General features: G+C 52.0%; 1 protein-coding gene across 2 annotated transcripts in view; it reads left to right on the top strand.

Moving 5' to 3' along the window:
* PKNOX2 (PBX/knotted 1 homeobox 2) overlaps positions 1-16,598 on the top strand; it is a 231,083-nt gene that overhangs the window by 174,651 nt on the left and 39,834 nt on the right. For both annotated transcript variants that reach the window (XM_036354342.1, XM_036354341.1), the window contains exon 5: positions 9,476-9,647. In XM_036354342.1, the coding sequence (XP_036210235.1) occupies positions 9,476-9,647 (172 nt within the window). The remainder of the gene's footprint in view (positions 1-9,475; positions 9,648-16,598) is intronic.

Genomic DNA, 16,598 nt, shown 5'->3' with positions numbered 1-16,598 from the left:
GGATGTGGAGAAAGGGACCCTCCTGCACTGTCAGTGAGCTTGTAAATTGGTGCAGCCACTGTGGAAAACTGTGTGGAGGATCCTCAAAAAAGTAAACTACCATATGATCCAGCAATTCCACTGCTGGGTATATGTCAAAGGAAACAAAAAATTAACTCAAAAAGCTATCTGCACCCCTGTGTTCATAACAGCATTTTTTACAATAGCCGAGACATGGAAGAAATATATATGAACATTATTCAGCCATAAAAATTAGGTAAACCTACTGCCCTAACTGGTTTGGCTCAGTGGATAGAGCAGACTCAAGGGTCCCAGGTTCAATTCCAGTCAAGGGCATGTACCTTGGTTGCGGGCACGTACCCAGTGGGGAGTGCAGAAGGCAGCTGATCGATGTTTCTTTCTCATCGATGTTTCTAACTCTCTATCCCTAACCCTTCCTCTCTGTAAAAAATCAATAAAATATATTTTTTAAAAAAATAGGTAAACCTACTATTTACAACAACATGGACAGAACTTGAGGGCATTGTTCTATGTGAAATGAGTCAGAAAGAAAAAGACAAATACTGTTTGATCTCACTTACCAGTGGATTCTAAAAAAATACCAGCAACAAACAAATCAGACTCCTAGATAAAGAGATCAGACTTGTGGCTCCCAGGAGGGGGAGGGAAAATTGGAGGAAGGTGGTCAAAAGTGAAAAGGTTCCAGTTATAAGATAAATAAGAACCAGGATGTAACGTACAGCAGGATGACTATCGCCGCACTGCTGTGTGATACACAGGAAAGTTGCTAAGAAAGTAAATCCTGAGTTCTCATCGCAAGGAGCATTTCCCCCATTTTTCTTGTCTTTTCATTGTATTTCTATGAGGAGATGGATGTTAGCTGAGCCGACTGTGCTAGTCATTTCATAATATATGTAGGTCAAGCCATCATGATGTACACCTTAGACTTATACAGTGAGGTGTGTCAACTATTTCTCAATAAAACTAAAAAAAAAATGAAGGGCCTGGACATGAGATCCTACCAGGTCTCAGGTTTTAGGTTCTTGGTATTCTTGTCCTTGAAGACTAGCCTTAACATTATCACTTTGTTGAGATTTCACATTTTTTAAAATGTGCCAGGAGGGAGGGGTGTGTGTGTGTGAGTGTGTGTGTGAAGGGAGCGGGCAGAGCACACTGTGGCCAGCCCTGGGCCACACTTGCCAGGAATAGAGCTGTCCACCACCTGGGGAGGAGCGACAGTTGGGGCCCTGGGACCCCAGCCGATGCAATTCCAATTTAGCAACAAGAAGTCCTCTCCAAGACAACCCAGGCTAACACCGCCCACTGGGCAGGACTAAAAATACACCCGCACGGTGTCAGCGTCACACCTGAAGTAAAAATACATCCGCAGGAGCTGCTGGCTTGCTCCCCCACCCCACTCCGCTCTCTCCATCTGGTGCCTTTGAGCGCGAGGAGTGGAGGGCTGGGCAGGCGCCGCCTCCACATCACCCCCTCCCTCCAAGACCCTGCCAGCCCACCCCCCCACACACACCCCAGCAGAGCCCAAAGCAGGCAAATCTTTTTGTAGTAACTGTGGCTAGAAACTGCCAGATGGCAGTATCTGATCCCAGTACCCCAGCAGGAATGGATTCTGAGCCGGAAAGAAGTTCCGGACTGTGTCTTGGAACCCTTCATTCTCGCAGTCGGGGCTTCTTTATTCACTCACTCGTTCCCATGCATCGATTCACCGAATAGTTACTGAGCCTCTGCTGTGTGCCAGGCACTGTGCCTGACCCCTGGATACTCAAAAAGAGGACGGGCATGGCCCGGAGGAGCTCAGCATGCAGTGAGGAAGACAGATCTGTGCACACAGCTACAGCCAGTGGAATGTGTCCCAAGGGAAATAAAAAAATGAATGCTGACTGGCAGTGCTGTTCTGGTTAAAAAAGGAGGGTCTGGGTTTCTGATCAATTGCACGTGGCCTCTGTTCTCTCTCTGTACCTCTATTTGAGTTGGCATGTGGGCTTGTCCCTGCCACATGAGTCAACGGAGGTGGGACTATAACTTGATTGGAGCGGACGGTGTCAGTGTTGCTCTGAATCAAAAAGGTGCCCACACACTTCCTCTTCCAGGGAAAAGGAGCAGCTTGCTAAGCGTCAGGCACTCCACGTGCTTCTTCCCCGAACGCTTACAGGTACCTGCGTGGTGGTGGTGTCCCTGCTTTAGAAAGAAGGAAACGGAGCCCTCGCCGGTTTGGCTCAGTGGATAGAGTGTCGGCCCGTGGACTGAAGGGTCCTGGGTTCAGTGCTGGTCAGCTGCAGGCTCGATCTCTGGCTCTGGTCCGGGTGCGTGTGGGAGGCAACCGATTGCTGTGTCCTTCTCACATCAGTGTTTTTCTCTCTCTGTCTCTACCCCTCCCTTCCACTCTCTCTGAAAATCAATGGGAAAAATATCCTCAGGGGAAGATTAACAACAGAAAAAGGAACCTGAGACTCAGAGAAACTCAGTAACTTGCCCCTCGGTCACACAGTGATGTGACCCCAAAGTCTAGACTCGTTTCAGGGCTCCCAGCTTCTCGCCCTAAAGGAGGAGGCGGTCCGGGTGGAAACCCTGAAGCATCCCTGATGGTTCAGAGGAGGTAGGGCTTCCTCTGGCTGGAGACGCCCTCCAGGCGCCTGCGCAGCCGGGATGGCACTCAGAGCTGGATTCTCAGATGACTGGAAGGACAGGTAGAGACCCAGGGGCAGGCAGCTGAGGCGGAAGGACCAGCAGGAGCCCCAGGAGTCTGGTTGCCTGAGCTGGTGAAGGGCGATTGTGCAGATACAGGGCCGGGGGCCACCTGCTCTCTGTCCATCCACCACGTTCTGGGAGTCTGTTGAGGAGACACACTGAAAAGTGAGGCCACACTGTGAATGCCGCGTGTTCGTCTGAGGATGCTTATTGATTTCCTCAGCATCCAGGAGAAACATGGCGACAGTTCTCACAGTGAATACTTGTAAGGGGCCTCTGGCAGTGGAGAGATGCCCAGGAAAGGGGCAGCAGGCCGCCCTGGAAACTGGCTCTGGGGCATTGCCTCTGATTCTGGGATCCCAGTGACCTCTGACCTTGGGCTCTAGAAAAAGACGATCAGGGTTCCAGCCCTTGAGCCCAGTTTCCAGTTGGTGGCCCTTTGGCAGCTGGAGACCTCCACGTGCGTCAGTGCAGACTCAGTCGGGGAGCTGGAGAGCCGCCGGCCTGGTTGCTGCTTGCCCGCTCCCGCCACCTCATCAGCCAGCAGACTGATGTCCTCTGTGGCAGTCGGGCCCAGACCATGCTCTGGTCCCCCTGAAATTTCCACCCAGAAATGTGGCTCTCCTATCATACAGTCCACGCTCTGGACCACCGTCTACCCTCATCCCAGCCTGGAAGGGCTGAGGGGCTGTACCCTCAATGGAAGAAGCAACCAGGGCCCAGAGAGGGGTAAGCGCTGCCCTGGCGTCCCCTGTCTGCCTCTTCCCCAGCCGATGAGTCTGGGCTGGGAGATGAGGTGCAGGACAGCCTGGGGCTCCAAGGTCAGTCCCAGGGGGAGAAGGTGGACAGCCAGGCAAGCTGCCACACACTTGGCTGGACCCATAATTGAGGTCTGCAGTCCCGGCCAAGGTCACGAGGGAAGGGATGGCTGAGAGGCTCCGGAGTGATGGAGTGGCATGACTGTGAATCACAAGGTTTATCACCCAGAAAGAGAACCAGCACTAATGTCTCCCGCATGCGGCCAGCCCTGCCCCCAGCCTGCAGCGCTGTTTCTGTCCACATATCCCTTCTCCATCCCTGTCTCTCGTGTTCTTTGCATCCTAGCCTCTCTAAAGCTCTGTGTTTTTGCCTTCTTTCTTTTTTTTCTTGCATTCCTTCTTTTTTCCTGTCTCTGCTTCTCTGTCTCTGATCCTCTATGCAGGAAGAAATGTTTAAAAGCAATTTAACCTCGGTGGTCCGAGGAGGAAGGAAGGGAAGCAGAAAAGGGTCCTCTTGCCTTTTCTTGAGTCCTTTTAACAAAAGGAAATAAGCCTCACCCTAACAAGGGAATTAAGTCAGGGATGAGGACGAGAATTACCAGGAAGTCATGGTTTCCATCCCAGGGGTCTTTGAAAATGTTAGGGAGACCTACTGAGCAGTTTAGGTTAAGAACGCCTGTCAGGAGGTGGGGAGACCTAAAGGGGGCTGTGCTGAAGCCCACGTGCTCATGGATGCGCTCAGAAGCCTTACCAGTGTGCGTGCACGTGTGTGCATCTGTGTGAGGGCGTGTGTGTGTGTATGTGTGTGTGTGAGTGTGACACCTTGCGCTGCAGGAAAACTGGGGTTCAGCAAGGGGTCCCTGCCTCTCTGCTGCTACAGAGAGGGTGACACTCACCTCCACTGGGGCTTCAGCCCAAATCCTGCCCAGTTTGGGGGCCAGGGTGTTGGGGGCTGCTCCTCTACCTCCTGGCCCCAAACTGGGCATTGCAGGCCGGTGAATTGGGGTGATGTAAAAAACACAAAGGCAGAAATGTCAGAGGTAATTAAACCAAACGATGGCTTAAACCCCTGTAGAAATCAACGTATCGGGTTTAATCACTGCTGCAGCCAGCGCAGGGCTGCGAGGCTGCGAAAGGCCGCTTCCCTGGATTGTTAACAGGAAGTGCGTATCTTGAGCTTGATTTTGGTTCAGATGCTCCTGGGAGAGGTGTTGAGGGTGGGGTGGGGGTGGGGACCTGGAAAAGAAAAAAGAAATAATAAAATGTTATTTGAGATAATCTCTTCTTGCCCGCCCTGGAGCCATGCGGCTCCCTGCTTGGGGCTCTGCCCCCCCTCCCGGCGCCCAGGAGCAGGCACAGTGCTGAGTGTGCTAAATTAGGCCATTAGAGAAATTCATTTCTCTTTATTAGTCTGTGTCAAATCCTTTTTATTAGTGGCTGGAAACGACCTCTCTTCCTCAGTGAAATGTCATGCAGGTTCCCTCCTTCTATTTGTTCTGCACTGACGAGGCTCAAGCTCTCCCTGAATTGAGCGGTGAGATTTATTTCCTCCAAATTTTGAACGGCTTAAGAGAGATTGGGGTGGAGGGGGCGGTCAGGCGGAGGCGACAGGGGGAAGAGGGGAGAGAGCAGCGAGAGCAGGTGAGCTCCTCTGGAGGTCAGGTGTCCTCTGGAAATAAAATCCAGCGGCCATCTCTCACATCTTGTTCCTCATCTTCTGGGCCTGGGACCGAGTTTCCAGGTCCCTACTTCTATCTCTCTGATGGGGGAGATCTGGACAGCAACACCAGGACACACTGAAGCTCAGGGGCCATATCCCGTGTCTCCCTGGAAACCCTTCTTCCCCTTCCATTCCTGCACACACAGGGACATTCATGTCCCTGCTGACCAAGACACCCAACTCTCGGGGTTCCTGCCCTAGTCACCCCATCCTGTCCCTCCCCAAGCCTGCATTAGGGCTGCCTGCCTCATCTCCAGCCACAGGCAGTGATGTTGGGGGGTAGCTTAGAAATACAGGTCCACCCTTAGTTGGACAGCTGTAGGCTGGGCAGCTGGGGAGGGGCTGGGCTCTGGGCTGGGAACAGCCTTGGAGAAGCCCAGTGACTGCAACCACAGACCCTGCTGAGTCACTGGGAAGCTGATCCTGGTTCTCAGGGGTGATGCAGTGTCTCAGCGGTCCCTACTCTTGAGGTAGCAGGGAACAGTCTGGATTTACAGAGGGATCCAGGTGGATAGAGCAGGGGAGCCACAGGCTGGTGTAGTCCATGTGAAACCTGTGGCTGAGCTCAGATGCCATCTGATCTCCTGGGCTCAGGGACCTGGGGGTGGGGTAGGTGGAACCCAGCCAGGAGCCTGAGAGGGTGGGGTGTGAGAAGGGAGGGTTTGGAGCTGAGAGTTTGGCTCGGGTCAGGAGAGACTGAGAGAAGCAGCCATGCCAGCCTCCGGGAGCCTGCTCTGTGCTCCGTGGCCCTCGTTAATTTGGGGGGGATGGGAAGTATGTTTCCTTCTTCTGAGAGATAGCAGGAGCCCCTAGAAAACACCCCCAAATATGCCCCCCACACACATTCTGGGGAGATCTGATGCCTGGAAGTGAGAGGTTTATGAAAAGGACCTGTGCGGTGGCCAGTGTACATGACAAGGCCTCCAGCCGCCCTCGTACCTGCACCCCACCCAAGGCCCAGCTCTATCTGAGACTGTGATCTGAGTCCTGTTCACCTCTCCAACCTCACCTCCCTCAATCCCCTCCTGACTATCCTGCTCCAGCCACATCGTCTGGATGTTGTTACCAGGCTCATTCCTATCTCAGGCGCTTTGCTTTTTCTGCCGAAAGCCTCTCCCTCTGATTTTTGCATGACTGCCTCCTCATCATTCAGGCTTCATTTAAATGTGGCCTCCTCAGAGGGGCCCTCCCTGATCACTCTCCTCCATGCAGGGGCAAGGACAGTGGCAGAGGGGACCACCCTCCCATCCCCATCCCAACTCTAGTGCAAGTATGTGAGGGATGCAGTCACCAGCAGATCCCTCTTTCCCTACCCCACACGCTATTCATGCTGTGTACACAGAATACTGAATCCCCGCCCAGATCACACACACAACACATGGCACATACACACACACTGCCCACAATGTAGGGCTCATGCACACTCCATTCACCAAACACAAAATCTGCACCCCAACTTGAAACACACAACCCACATGCATACGTACTGTATACATCCCACACTGAGTGTGCACACAATGCAAACACGCAAGAGCACATGTACACAACACTCCCACTGGCCTCGCTGACAGGTGCGCACACACACGTGCACACAGGCGCCCCCTCTTCGTTCAGCAGCTGCCCACCCCCCTCCGACGAGAGAAGGGAACCAGCGGTGACCGGCGGGGTGCACCCACCACCTGGCACAGCGCTGCGGATTATTAGTTCCTGGTAATTTAGTGCCCTTGTACAGAGTCGATTTGTGCCTTTCATTCCTAATTGATCTAGTGGCTGTTTAAATGGCAGCAGGCATCTGTTGAGAGTAGGAAGGTTCATCAGGCGCAATAATTCATAACACCGTCTGGAATTTGCCTTTCGTGTCCCTCAGCTAAAGCGCTGCGAGCTCTGCTTAAATCACAGCCGCCGAGGCTTCCTTTGGTATTCTGCGCAGGGCCAGGAGAGGCTTGCATTAAACTGGGATCAGCTTAGATTAGACCATAATATGCTGCGGCATTAGTGGCTGCAAATGAAGACTTACGCTGGAGTTTAACCCTTCACCTGCTCACTCTTTGTTTTAGCCGACGGCTAAGCGAGCCGCGGTTTTCCCTGTCGGCTTCCTGGGGGGGCTGCATAGGTCTTCTAGAGATTTGGGGCCACAGATGGGCCACATTCAGATATCGACCCTTTTTTCCCTGCAGACAAAAACCCAGCCTGCAGGCCAGATGTTTATGCATCAGCTCTGAAAACAAGTGTGAGCAGGCAGTGTCCAGGGCAGGCCCTGCGAGCCAAGCAACCCGCCTGAAGTGGGCCCTGACTCCTCCCCCCACTGCCCCTGAGCCCGGGGAGAACGGCCAGCATATATGGGGGGCTAAGCACCTAGAAGTATGAGAACCCCAGAGTGGACAGGCTGGGAGGGTCCCCCCACCGGCCAGCACAGTGAGGCTGGGCGTCAGTCCTCCTTGCATTGTGTTTGATCACAGTGTGCCGGGGGAGCACCGTCCAGTGTATTTTCAAGTCTTGTGCTTTTCAGTGTGGCAGCCACCAGCGACATGAGGCTGTTTAAATTAACATCAGTTAAAATTAAATAAAGTAAAAAAACTCAGTGTCCTAGGCACAAGTCATCATTTTTAACCCCCACCCAAGGATATGTGTTTATTGATTTTTAGAGAGAAACATTGATGTGAAATAGAAACATTGATCTGCGGCCTCCCATATGCGCCCCAACCATGATCGAACCCACAACCTAGGTATGTGCCCTGACCAGGAATTGAACCTGCACCTCTTTGGTATACAGGACGATGCTCCAACCAACTGAGCCACCCAGCCAGGGCAACAGTCATATTTTAAATGCCCCTTGACTTCGACTAGTTAGTGGCTCTGTGTTGGAGGGCAGACCATGTAGAACATGTCCATGTGGCAGGAATGTTACTGGACAGTGCTGGCCAGAGCATCCCCTCTCGCAGAGGCCCAGGGGCCAGGCCTGACACATGCTTCCTCCTCTCCCAGCAGGCAGAGCTTAATCAAAAAGAAAGAGATAGGTTGTGTAGTCCCAGGGGACTGAGAAAGAGACCAGAGGGGGAGGTGCAGATGCTTTTTGGGACCACCATGGGAAGGAGGGGCCTCCAGGTCCAGTGTCAACAACCCGTGCAAACATATGCACACATACTGGGAGTTAAGACATAGTCATTCACACATGCTGCAGAGAAATAAGAGTGATATGTACTTATGTGTGCACACAGGTGTGCACGCATAACATATATGCATTCAGCAAATAGTTGTTGGGGTCCACATGCCTCCTCTAGACTCCGAACTGACTGTGGTGAATAAGGTAGGCTTGTGTCCTGCCCTTATGCAGCTCATATTCTAGTCAGGAAGGCAGGTGATAAAGCAAAGAGCTCAGGGAACCATCAGTGTAGTGTGAGGGGGGGGCAGTCAGAGGAACTTCCCAGAGAGGGTGGCGTCTTCACCAAGACCCACAGAGCCAGCGAGGTAAGCCCTCAGCTTACAGAATACATCACACAAATACCACCCGCTCACTCACATGCTCCTCATTCCCTAATTCATTGTCCGTCACTGAGTATTAAGTACCTGCTATGTGCATGCAGGGCAAGACCCTAAGGATACAAGGCTCATTAAGACAGGGACGGTCCTGGAGGACAACAGTGAGCAAATATGATGCAGATAATCAGGCGGTTACGGATGTGCTAGGTGTGGGATGATGGGAAAGTGCAGGGAGGTGATATTCCTGTGATTGGGTGTCTGACCTGAACTGAGTCAGCGAACAGATGCAGAGCAGGTGGAGACACCTGCCCGCCATGCGCAACCAGAATTCAGGCTCACACTCATCCCCTGTAAACACTCACAGACGCACAGGCACTGCCCGCAGCTGGCTCCAGACAGCTGAGAATGGGTGTCTGACCAACCGCTAATGTTCATGGTCGGGACTTGTCTGGATGCTACCCACACTTCCTTCCTGGGTTGACCTTAAACCAGAAAGGGACACCTACTTCTCTGAAGGGTTACACCCCTCACCCTCATCAGATACCCACGCAGGTTATCTTACCAAAGAGAAAAGGCAGGCGCCCGTGGGGAGGAGATCGCCCTCTACGCCCAGGGATGGGAGACTGGGTCTTCCCAGCAGGGCGTGAACTGCTGCCATCTGGGCTGACCGTGGGGACTGGGGGCGATCTCAGGAGTGGGGCCTTGGGAGAAGAAGTGCGGGGAGCATGGGGAAGGGGCCCTCATGGCTTCTGAGCCCAGCCGGCCGCAGGTTTCTGTGCGCATGTGTGAGCTCTTGCTGTCCCCACAGGCACCCTCTTTTCCCGCTTCTGACGCTGCTGTTTGAGAAATGTGAACAGGCCACCCAGGGCTCAGAGTGCATCACCTCCGCCAGCTTTGACGTGGACATCGAGAACTTTGTCCACCAGCAGGAGCAGGAGCACAAACCCTTCTTCAGCGATGACCCAGAACTGGACAATCTGGTAAAGACCCTCCCTCCCCACCCCGGCTAGGTTCTCCATCGCCTGTGGTCCCTCCCAGTGCCCTAGAAATGATCCTTTCATTCATTCAGCACAAAGTGTTGTGTGCCACTGTGGGCCAGGCCCTAGATGGTCCTCTAGCCACTGAGAACCATTTCTAAGGTCCCTACACCAAGAGCTGCAGGCACAGGTCTGGCTGCCTAAGCTCTCCCCTTCTCTGGTCTCTGCCCGCTGCACACATGCATCCCCTCCAGCCTCTTGCCATGCAGCCAGGAGGAGAGGGGGGGCGTGGCACCCAGAATGTCTGGGGCAGTGGTTCTGAGGGCTGGAGTCCTGGCACATTAGTAATTCACCAGGCCAGTGTGCTGCAGTGTCGAGGGTGAGGGGACAGGCACATTCAAGCACATCAGCAGATAGAGAGACCTAGAGACACAGTCCTATTGAGAATGAGGCCCGCGGATGTCCTGCCCATTTAGGGGGACGCAGGAGATCAGGCTTTCAAACCCAGTGTGTTACCCAGGTCATCACTGCAGCCTGCTGCTCTGTGCAGCCTGGACATGCCAGCAAGTGTCCGGCTCCGTGCTCCCCTTGCCAACACTCCCTGGGTCTCCAGGTCTGCTCACTCACGTATTCAGAGTTCTGATTCAGTCCAACAAACCTTGGTTAAGGGCCTGCCATGTGCCAAGCCTGCCCAGGGGAAGTGGGTGTTGTAGAAGCTGCCCCGGCAGCCCCAGCCCTCAGGTCACCGGACTGGGAGTGGTCTGGTTGGTGGAGTCGTCCTTGGACATCCCACCCCTCACATGGTCTGATTTACCCAGATGAGTAGCCACACTCCTGGTCAATCAATTATTTTATTTTTTTCTGTGATTTAAAATATTTTAAATTACAGTTTACATTCAGTATTATTTCGTATTATTATCGGGTATACCGCATAGTGGTTAGACAACCATCTACTTTACAAAGTGTCCCCCAATGATGGGTCAGTTGTTCCCATGGGGACAGTTGGAGGAGCACCTAGAGATGAAAGCCCGGGGCCGGCTTCCCTGTTCACCATCTGTGCGGCTTTGCTGACTTCACTGCTTCGAAGCTCGATTTCCTTGCCTGTAGATCCAATACACCCATCTCCAGTGACTGTAAAAAACACATGAGTGAGATGGCTTGTGGAACTAAATGGCCTTTAAGAACGCAGACCACCCAGAAGGTTCGTCTCAAGTGCAGTATCCTTACGCCAAGGCGTTCTAGCCTCCCAGCCCCGTCTCCCCAAAACTTTACTTGGGGAGCCAAGCAGTGCCCTTCGCCGCCCTCTTGCAGTAGGGAGCGGGAGGAAGAGGCCAACCACAGGAGCCGTCATTAGAACAGGAATCATGTAGCCAGCGCAGCCAAGATGCACATAATTAGAAATTAGAAAAAGGTCAGATCGCGTCATTATCAGCTCAATCAGCTGCCGAGTGCCACAGCCAGTTAATCTGGCATCTGTATTTTTTACAACCCCGCACACGTAGCCCAACGGACTGTAACTCTTTATCCGGACAGATATACTGCGCAGCAGAGCAGGGACATAAAATGAGAGACCCCGAGCCAATGAGCTGAGATAATTGAGAGATTTATTTTATATATATGTGCGTGTCAGGGCGGCTTTCTTCTGCCCTTGAATATTGACTTTCACAGATGAAATTGTCAGGAGGACACGGAGGTCCCCAAAACTTTGTCCCACCCTGGGATCTCAAGCTCTGATCCCTCTCCATGTCCCCCCAGCCCCACCAAGCCCACCACTGGGCATGACTCCTCCCACCTCTAGCTGCGCGCGCCCCTCCCCCCCCAAAAAAAACAACACCAATTTGCATGCAGTACCTTCCCCTCCTCCCAGAAAGTGTCCTGGACAGGTTCCCATGGGAACGCTGACTGAGCTCTCCTGGAGCTGCCCAAAGACCAGAGAGGTCCCCAGACTGCAGTTTCTGAGGGCACTGCCCTTCCTGGGAGCCAGCTGCTCCCACTGCACATGAGGAGACACAGCTGTGGAAAGAAGCAAGTCCATGTACAGATGAGACAGCACAGTCCAGAGAAGGGAAATTACTTGAGGACCAGGACCAGCCTATGGCTCCTCATATGCTCTCCCTCCACTGCATCACCCCTCCCTTCTCCCTGGGACAATAGAGTCCTACTTCCTAAGAGTACCCCCCACCCAGCCGCTGTGGCTCAGCAATTGAGCTTCGACATAATGAACCAGGAAGTCAGGGTTCGATTCCCCGTCAGGGCACATGCCAGGTTGCAGGCTTGATCCCCAGGAGGAGGCGTGCAGGAGGCAGCCAATCAATGATTCTCTTTCATCATTGAGGTTTTCATCTCTCCTTCTCTCTTCCTCTCTCTGAAATCAATAAAAATATATTTTTTAAAAAGAGGACCCCCACCAGGTCTCCCCCAATCCCCACACTCTGACCCTCTCTACCTCTCCTTTCCGACGCTGGTGGCTAGGCTGGGATGCCCCCAGTTAGTGCCATAGCCACTCTCCACGCCAATCCCCACTCCCGCCCTGTGCTCACCAGGCCTCTCTCTTACCTGCCTCCCAGTCCCCCGCTTGGGTCCAACCCCCTCTGACTGGCAGTTGGTAAAGTTTGTAAAATTTGCAAGTTCCCCAAACCCCTTTGAAAAGTAGAAGCTTTTTGTTTTATAAAATCTGATTTACGGGCCCCCAGTGCAGGGCCAAGGTTTTATATATTATGCAAGATTTCGAACCGAGGCTGTAAAACCTATGGTTTCAGTTTCATGCATGGAATTTTTTTATGTGTAAATTTTTTAACATTTATGGGGCACGTTTTAATGAGACTCTGGTGTGGCTCAAGGGACAGATTAGGGCTGCCTGGCCGCAAAGCCAGCTCCGAAATGGGGCCCCACAGGCCCCTGGGCCACGCTGAGGAGGCAGGGCCCGAGGCCGGAGCCATGGAGAGGAGGCAGGCCGGAGTTCCGGGCACGCAGAGGCCTCACCAGCCCCGCTCAGTCTCTCCCTCAGCCTTCAGTGCAGACTCCCTTCACCCAGACAGGAGCAGGAATCCTACAGACAGGAGAAAGGGAAAGGAAAAACCATCTAAGCTGGCAACAATGAGCATCTATAGAGCACTTGTTAAGTGCCAGCTGCTCTTCCAAACACTTTACATATAATTTCTCACTTAATCCTATTTCCAAACCCACAAGGCACATATTATTACTGTTATTCCCATTTTAAGACGAGGAGCTTGAGACACGAGGATGTCGCTAGCTCAAGGTCTAGCTCACGCTAGCACGCAGCAGAGGGAGCCACATGGCCACGCTACCCCTTCGCTCATCTTTCTTAGTTCTTTCTATGCACCAGCTCTTCTTTTTAGTTCTTTTCTGCCCACCTTTCATTCAATCCTCACTGTAACTCTGAGGGGGTCACTGTTGTTGTCCCATTTACAGAGGAGGAAAGTTGAGTGCAGAGACTGTGTAAACTGGCCAGGGCCTCTCAGCAGGTGGAAGACCCAGGACTCGGCCTCCAAAGCCCACTGCTCTGCCATTTGGTTCTCTCAGTGGTCCTGTCCACATTTTACAGAGGAGCTCAAGGCCTAAGAACCCAAAGTTACAGAGCTGGTATTTGTACCATATGGGTGTAACTCCAAAGCCCACCGCCTTCCTCGGCACCACACTCCTTCTCCGAATTGAGGAGAAGTGACCTGTTACTGACTTAAAAGTGTTTCACTTGTCATGCATGATGGCTTCCAGAAAATGTTCATCTGTCCCCCCATAATCTGGCAGTTCCCAGTCCCTGGTCTTCATCTTTCTTCCAAGTCTCATTTCTTGTTCCAATGACCTTACACTTACAACTGGTTGGGCAGAGCTGGGCGGGTCTGGAAAAATTCCTGATTAGATTTTAGCTTCGGCTGCCCTAATGACCCCCAGGAAATATCAGAGCTTGTGTGTTTATAAACTCCTTCCTCTGCAAGTGAGAGAGAACTGTCCCAGCTTCCCAGCTTACAGAGGAAGCGCCTCCTTAACTGCTGCATGCAACTTCGCAGGGCACCTCATCTCAGCCTTCATCCCTCATCTCCAGGGGAGACATGCCCCGTGGTTATGAGACTCAAATGAGATAATGGAGAGAAAAGCATTTTGCATCTTGTAAAGTGCTCTGTCTGTAATTGATTTGAAAGGCAAGATGTATTACCATCAAGTGAAGAGGCCGCGATCCTACAAGAGAGGCTACTTTTTAGGAGGAACTTGGTTGCGGGAGGGGCACGTTGGCATAAAGAACTGACATTTATCAAATAGCTACTCTGTTCCCAATGTATTTACATACATTATCTGATTCCATTTTCACAATAGCTCTACCGTGTAAGCATTGTCACCCTAAACTTGACAGAAAGTTTAAATGCTTGTCTGGAATACCCAGGCAGGAAATGAGCGATTTGGAGCATCATGCCACCTGACCTCATGGGAACCAGGAGCCCCATCCATGTTCTGTCCTGGGACCCCTGGGGCCACCTGACCTCGTGGAAATCAGGAGCCCCATCCATGTTCTGTCCTGGGACCCCTGGGGCCACCTGACCTCGTGGAAATCAGGAGCCCCATCCATGTTCTGTCCTGGGACCCCTGGGGCCACCTGACCTCATGGGAACCAGGAGCCCCATCCATGTTCTGTCCTGGGACCCCTGGGGCCACCTGACCTCATGGGAACCAGGAGCCCCATCCATGTTCTGCCCTGGGACCCCTGGGGCCACCTGACCTCATGGGAACCAGGAGCCCCATCCATGTTCTGCCCTGGGACCCCTGGGGCCACCTGACCTCATGGGAACCAGGAGCCCCATCCATGTTCTGTCCTGGGACCCCTGGGGCCACCTGACCTCATGGGAACCAGGAGCCCCATCCATGTTCTGACCTGGGACCCCTGGGGCCACCTGACCTCATGGGAACCAGGAGCCCCATCCATGTTCTGTCCTGGGACCCCTGGGGCCACGTGACCTCATGGGAACCAGGAGCCCCATCCATGTTCTGCCCTGGGACCCCTGGGGCCACCTGACCTCATGGAAACCAGGAGCCCCATCTGTATTCTTTCTTGGGACCCCTAAGGCCACGTGACCTCATGGGAACCAGGAGCCCCATCCATGTTCTGTCCTGGGACCCCTGGGGCCACCTGACCTCATGGGAACCAGGAGCCCCATCTGTATTCTTTCTTGGGACCCCTAAGGCCACGTGACCTCATGGAAACCGGGAGCCCCATCCAGGTTCTGTCTGGGACCCCTGGGGCTAGTGCACATGGCATGAGATGAAAATATAAGGTTGCAGCTTGTTTTGCTTCTTTGAAGGGTACTTCTTAGAAAACAAGGGCTGTTTCTTTATTTTGAAAGAGAAGGGAGGGAGAAAAGCTGAAAAAAGGCAGCCAAACATGGGGGAAGGAATTAAGGACACCTTTATCACATTTGGAGATGATACTAAATCAAATGGAATGGTTATTGCTCCGGAAAATTTGGAATGACTTTTTATATGACATTGGTCATTTAGAAAAATAGCCCAATAAATCCGAGTTTTATTCTGATTTAGAGGCAGAAGCCCCAAATTGCAAACACGTAGGACAGAGGATGATTTACAAAACACAAATACAGAAGAAAAACTGGGAGTGATTGTTTTTCCACTAGCTGAATATGGAATAGCAGTAGGAAAGCCAGCAAGATATTAGAAGTTATTAAAAGAGGTTAAAAAATGTATATGCTTTTGATTCCCTGTGGTTCCTAAAGCACTTTCACATTATCATTTCCCTCGGCTCTTAACCAATCCTGTGAGTTAGGGATGATCCTCTCTCCATGTTACAAATGAAGAAACTGAGGCTCAGAGAAGTCATGCAACTGGCCCAGTATCACCCAGTTTCTAAACAGCAGGTGGACTCAGATCCAGGCTGACTGACAGCGCACACACACACACACACACACACACACACCAGGCTTCCTGCTCTGCCAGGCAGCGCCCCGCCTTATCGGCGTTGCCCGTCTTTTTCTCTAATATTGAAAGGCCCTCCATATTCATTGCCTCAGAACACCATGATGATTTACGCTACCTGCTTAAATCTTTAAACCAAGTCTATTATTCTATAAAAAAGTAATCCTTCCACTGCGCGGTGTCAGACCGAGTGGTGGGTCGACTTTGAGCACCGAGCACCAGACCCAGTTTAATCCCAGTGCATGCCTATTTCACTTCAGCAAAGCTAGCCAGGTGGATTTTACTTTGGAGTTTGTTTTACTGATTTGTATTTTCTGATTCTTTTAGTAAGTCCTTATTGGCTATGTTTTTAAAATAAATGAATAAATGTGTGTACTTTGCTGTGTGTGAATATGGGGGTATTGCTTCTTGAGAAGATTTAAAAATAAATGAGTGAATAAAATGTTGATTAAAAATGAAGACTGGGCCAGCAAAGGAAAGCTAAGAGAAAGAAAGGAAGAAAAAAAAAACAGAAAGAAAGAAGAAAGGAAGACGTAAGGAAGAAAGGGGGGGAAGGAAGAGAGAAAAGGGGAAAAGAAGAAAGGTTGAACCAGGATTCCGTTGCCCGGAGAAGATAAAGCTAATTGGACAGTTTATTCCAGGCAGGTGCTTTCTCCAGCCTATGGCACGTTGTGAGACAATGTTCACGTCGAATGGATAACATTGAATTAAGGGAGCCGGTGCTGATAGAAGCACTAGATGTTCTTGGTGCCCACTGGAGGCTGAGCAAGCGCTTTCTGTTAAGGCAGGAGAAAATTTGGTCACTTCATGGAAGAATTCAACAAGCAGGTTGAGAGAACAGAGAGCTTTGGCATGATGAGGTTCTGATTGGAGACCATGCAGCCTGTGTCCTAGAGGCTTGGCCCTTCTGCTCACCACAGGCGGCCAGATCGTCTCCCAGTGCCCCTTCCACGCCGTCCGTGAATTGAGGGCAGGAGTCAGAACATCGGAGGCACCTGAAAGCCCACTCCCCTC

This window comes from Myotis myotis, unplaced genomic scaffold (assembly GCF_014108235.1).
Source record: "Myotis myotis isolate mMyoMyo1 unplaced genomic scaffold, mMyoMyo1.p scaffold_m19_p_20, whole genome shotgun sequence".
NCBI lineage: Eukaryota > Metazoa > Chordata > Mammalia > Chiroptera > Vespertilionidae > Myotis > Myotis myotis.
Note: the sequence above shows the minus strand (reverse complement) of the source record. Positions and strands in the feature narration are given on the sequence as shown.